Source organism: Microtus ochrogaster, chromosome 16, assembly GCF_000317375.1.
Source record: "Microtus ochrogaster isolate Prairie Vole_2 chromosome 16, MicOch1.0, whole genome shotgun sequence".
Classification (NCBI taxonomy): domain Eukaryota; kingdom Metazoa; phylum Chordata; class Mammalia; order Rodentia; family Cricetidae; genus Microtus; species Microtus ochrogaster.
In genome coordinates, this window is record NC_022018.1 from 53,169,719 (window position 1) to 53,174,554 (window position 4,836).

At 38.5% G+C, this 4,836-nt stretch overlaps 1 protein-coding gene across 1 annotated transcript in view; it reads right to left on the minus strand.

Annotated features, from left to right (window-relative positions):
* Cenpp (centromere protein P) overlaps positions 1–4,836 on the minus strand; it is a 198,050-nt gene that overhangs the window by 188,226 nt on the left and 4,988 nt on the right. Inside the window, exon 3 of the mRNA XM_005355172.3 lies at positions 2,383–2,471. Coding sequence (XP_005355229.1) covers positions 2,383–2,471 — 89 coding nt within the window. The remainder of the gene's footprint in view (positions 1–2,382; positions 2,472–4,836) is intronic.

The following is a 4,836-nucleotide window of genomic DNA, read 5'->3' on the forward strand; positions in this document are numbered from 1 at the left end:
AAAAAAAGAAGTCCTAAGAGAAGAAGCTGAACATGGTTTGATACCACCAAATTGCCACAGGCTAGTCTGCACCTATAAATGGACACCACCATGCAGAAAAACAGACGGTATAGTACCAGTCTGAAGTGAGAAACAACATTGGCCAAAAACAAAGAAAATTCAGTTGGTCAGACTATACAACTATTTTACAATGGGAAAAACCTAAGAGTTCCTAGGTCACACAAAGGAAAACATGGGGTCTTAAAACAGGCTGTTCAAACTGGATGAAACAATCAATTTGGGCTTATGCTCCAGTCCAGTCTTTAACAGAGATCTTCATGTAGTACTGCCTCAGTGACCCTGTAGTATCCTAAGGTTGGTGTACATTTGAGAAAAGTATAACTTACATAAGATCACTCATCAAGCCAGGCAGTGGTGGCACACGCCTTTAATCTCAGCACTTGGGAAGCTGAGGCAGGCGGATCTCTGTGAGTTCGAGGCCAGCCTGGTCTACAAGAGCTAGTTCCAGGACAGGCACCAAAGCTACAGAGAAACCCTGTCTCAAAAAAGATCACTCATCAAGTATGCCTTAACATGTGAAAATGTTAACTGTTATGAGTCAAAGTTCTCAGAAAGAAGCGACACCTTCAAGATGAAACCTTTTGCAAGACTGATTAGAGCTTTGATGATTGTAGAAATTTTGGAATGTTTCAAGTCCAGAGCCAAATTACAATTTTTCTTGGGCTACTTTTAGTCCCCCAAATAGCTATTTCTTTCCCTCTTCTGTGACTAACATATAAAAACTATTTAGAACCTATTAACTTTCTACAGACCACTAGCTTCCACCAACCTAGCAGGATAAGAACGTCACCAGAGAGCATCTTAGGCCTATAGTAGAGATCTCCCCACTTTACTGTATCTCATTTGAGATGATAATTACATTTTTGAATTAACGAATGTATTTTGTTCAGCTGGTATTTGGAACACCACGCTGTGTTTTCTTGGTCATACTGGTAATACCGAAGAGTGGTATTGAAGTAAGTGATTGTTGGGAGCTCTGTCATCAGATATTCCACAACCCATCCTTAGCCTGTCCCAGGCCAGTATCAGCAAGTGACATTAACAGCCCAGAGAAGAAAAAGCTCAAAGCCTACAAATCTGAACCTCATGCTTGAATTGTTTTTATTATATGGCTCTCTGACATGTACACACAGGGTACTAACAGAGTCACTGACATCTGTCCCAGGTTAAAAAAAAAAAAAAAAAAGACACAATTTGGGGCTTGTTTCATGGCTGAGGATACCAGCTAGAATAAGGAATCCTGGCACCTGAGACTGAATGCTTGAGTACAGCTTGTCTACAGAACTTGAGGTGACCACAGTCTGTCCACACTTCATCCACCTGATATGAGCCCAAGGCAGCCTTTCTATCCTTCCTGGCTCTGTTCTTTGTAAAAATTTCTTATAAACCTAGATGGCAAAACCAAATGGTTGAAACTTCTGCTATCAAAGCATGTGTCCAGCTAGGCTGGTTCTCAAATTTATGACTAGATTTGACTCTTTTCAGAGGCAGCCTCTGGCTGTTGAGCCTGTTCTGCTTTAGCTGTTCTATTCCTGCCCACAGGGTTACAAATGACCATTCTGTCTACTGCACTACCTTGAAGTCTAAGCCAAAGGCACGTCTTCCTGTGTCTGTTGGCAGTCCAAAATAACCTGCAGGACCTTTCAACATGGCTGTGACCCCAAAATGATGGCCACCTGAGAGACCCTACACAAGGACACCCAACTGGGCTGCTCCCACATGCCTGACACATAGAAAAGGTATAAGATAGTATTTTTTGTTGTTTCAAATAACTGTTAGGAAATTTGTTACACAAAAATAATTAAAAGATAATAGTTTCCCCATCAGCTAACTGCTGGCAGCATGCAAAACTGATTGCATGACCTCAGAGACTTCCATTGGGAGCCTAAAACCATTTCCTACCAGGCTTAAAATAAAGCACATATAGGCTCAGCACCAATTCCATCAGTTGATAGGGTGTTGTAGAATATTTGTACAATGTGAAGAAGTATTGCTTGCTGTATTACATGTGAGCCACACATGTAAAAGAATGTAGATTAAAAGATACAGATTAATTTAAATTGTAAGAATTTATAAGCCTAAACTAAGGCCAATCTCTTAAGTCTTAAATCTCTGTGTTGTTTTTTGTGAGCTAGTGGTCCAAAAAAAAAAATAATAATCTGTCTACAAGAAGGTACTCTAAAAATTTTTTATGATACAAATGTGCTAAAAAGGAACCCTGGCTTATACACTCTTTCTCATCTCAACCACTGTAGTGACTTAAGTATGGGAACTGTTTCTCATAGGAAAAAAAAATCTGCTACCACAATATGCTCAAGTTACCTCAATTTGCAGAACCTGAAATTCCAGTTGAAATGTAACCATGCTACAATTTCCTGATAATCTGTGTCTCTGTAGAACTTTCTTTGTACCTGTTAATTAGAAAATTAAATATTTTATTTAAAAGAATACTTTTCTTCAAATACTTATTTACATGACTATCTACTTGCAAGTAGATTTATAAAGGTATACATTAGCAGTCAATTTAAAAAAAATCTGGAAGGTCTGGGGCTGGAACAATGGCTCAGTGGTAAACATCACTGCCTGTTCTTCCAGAGGACCCAGGTTCAGACGCAGGTTCAATTCCCAGCACCCACATGGCAGCTAACAACTGACTGTAACTCCAGTGTCTGACACCCTCACAGACATACAGGCAGGCAAAAAACATCAACACACATAAAACAAAGAAATTTTTTAAAAATCTGTATGATCATGTCAAAGAAATTGGTCTTATAAAATAGAATTACAGAAAATGTATACTTTCAAGTTCTCAAGTCTATCTATGGTTAAGGTAAGTAATATACCACATATACATATACATACACACACACACTGTATAATCCTAAATAAGTCTGAATCATGTTAACTGTCATATGTTTTATTTTCATTTTTTTATTTATTTACTTGGTTTTATTTTGAGACAGAGTATCTCTATATAGTCCTTGATATACTGGAACTCATTATGTAAAAACCATGTTGGCCTCAAACTCAGAGACTGGCCTGTCTCTGCCTCCAGAAAACTGGGATTAAAGGCAAGTACCACCACACCCAGCCTTTATTTAAATTTTTTTCATATTTATTCACATGTGTATGTGTGTCTATGTGTGTGTGAGTTTGTGTGATGCATGTAGAGATCAGAGGACAACTTGAGGGATCAGTTCTCTTCTGGATGTGGGTTCCAGTGTGTAAACTCTGGTCATTATTAGGCTGGGTGTTAGGGCCTTTATCCGCTGAGTCGTCCATCTTGCCTATATGAATTTTTTTCAATATTATCTTCTTGTTTGTGGATTTATTTTGACATTACTGTGATCACCACAATTATACCAGAGTAATACTAGCTGTTTTTTCCTATAGTTTCCAAACGAACTCAATACCATTATAATCATATATGGAGCATTATGGATGGCCTCTGGCTCCTGATATACACCCGAATCTAGTATTACGACACAGAAGGTACTTTCCCAGCCAGGAGGAAGTTATTTTTGTCCTAACCCATTAATATGTCCACATTTCTAACTCACATTTCAAAGATTCAATTGGCATTCCAAAACTCAGAACTATAAACTGTACTCTACAATTCTAGATATTCATGCCTCTTTTACTTTGGTTTCATGGTCCTTTACATTACCATAGCTAAAAACAATAACAAATCTGTGTGTTTACTTTTCTTACTCCTCAAATGTCCACTAAAGGTGTGCATGATGTTGCACACCTTTAATCCCAGCATTAGAGAAGCAGAGGCATGAGGATTGCTGTGTTCCAGACTAGCCAGGGCTACATAAAGAGATACCATCTTAAACAAATGAAAACAAAACAAAAACCCAAACCAAATAATAATAAGAACAAAAATCCCACTAAAATGTGTTGTGGAATATTTAACGAGGCAAAGATGTGCTACATTTGTTTATGCTGGGGAATATTACTTTAATTGTGTAAAAGTGTTACATTTGTTTCTGCTGCATTTGTTTAATTATGAAAAGATGTGTTGTTGTTTCACCTTGCTAAGGCACCTGACTGGTCTAATAAAAAGCTAAATGCTAATAGCGAGGCAGGAGGGGGATAGGCAAGGTTGGCAGGCAGAGAGAATAAACAGGAGAACGAGACAAGAGGAGGAGGAGAGAATAAGGGGGAAAAAGAGGGAGATGCTCAGGGCCAGCCAGCCAGGCAGTCGCCACCAGCTAAACAGAGTATACAGAAAGAAAAGGTAAGAAGCCCCAAGGCAAAATGCAGGTGAAGAGAAACAGGTTAATTTAAGTTAAAAGAGCTAGCTAGAAACAAGCCTAAGCTAGGTCAAGCATTCAAAACTAATAAATCTCCATGTCATGATTTAGAGCTAGTTGGTGGCACCAAAGAAAAAACCTAGTACAAAAATGAGTTCAAATGGTATGTTTGAAATATCACAAGTACAATTTAAATGCTTAAAATGCAATACTCTTAACACCTCTATCATTTTTACATGTGTTTACTCATGTACCGAACACCCAAGTCAAGATGTCCCAATTTTATAGTACCTTGAAAGTTTCCCTTATCTTCTACCACAGACTATTTCTTTTTTCTTTCTTTTTGTTTTGTTTTTTTGAGACAGGGTCTCTCTGTGTAGCTCTGGCTGTCCTCGCTCTGTAAACTAGACTGACCTCGAACTCACAGAGATCCACCTCTCTATGGAGTTCCAGGACAGACTCCAAAGCTACAGAGAAACCCTGTCTCGAACCAACTCCCACACCATTTGCCAAAAAA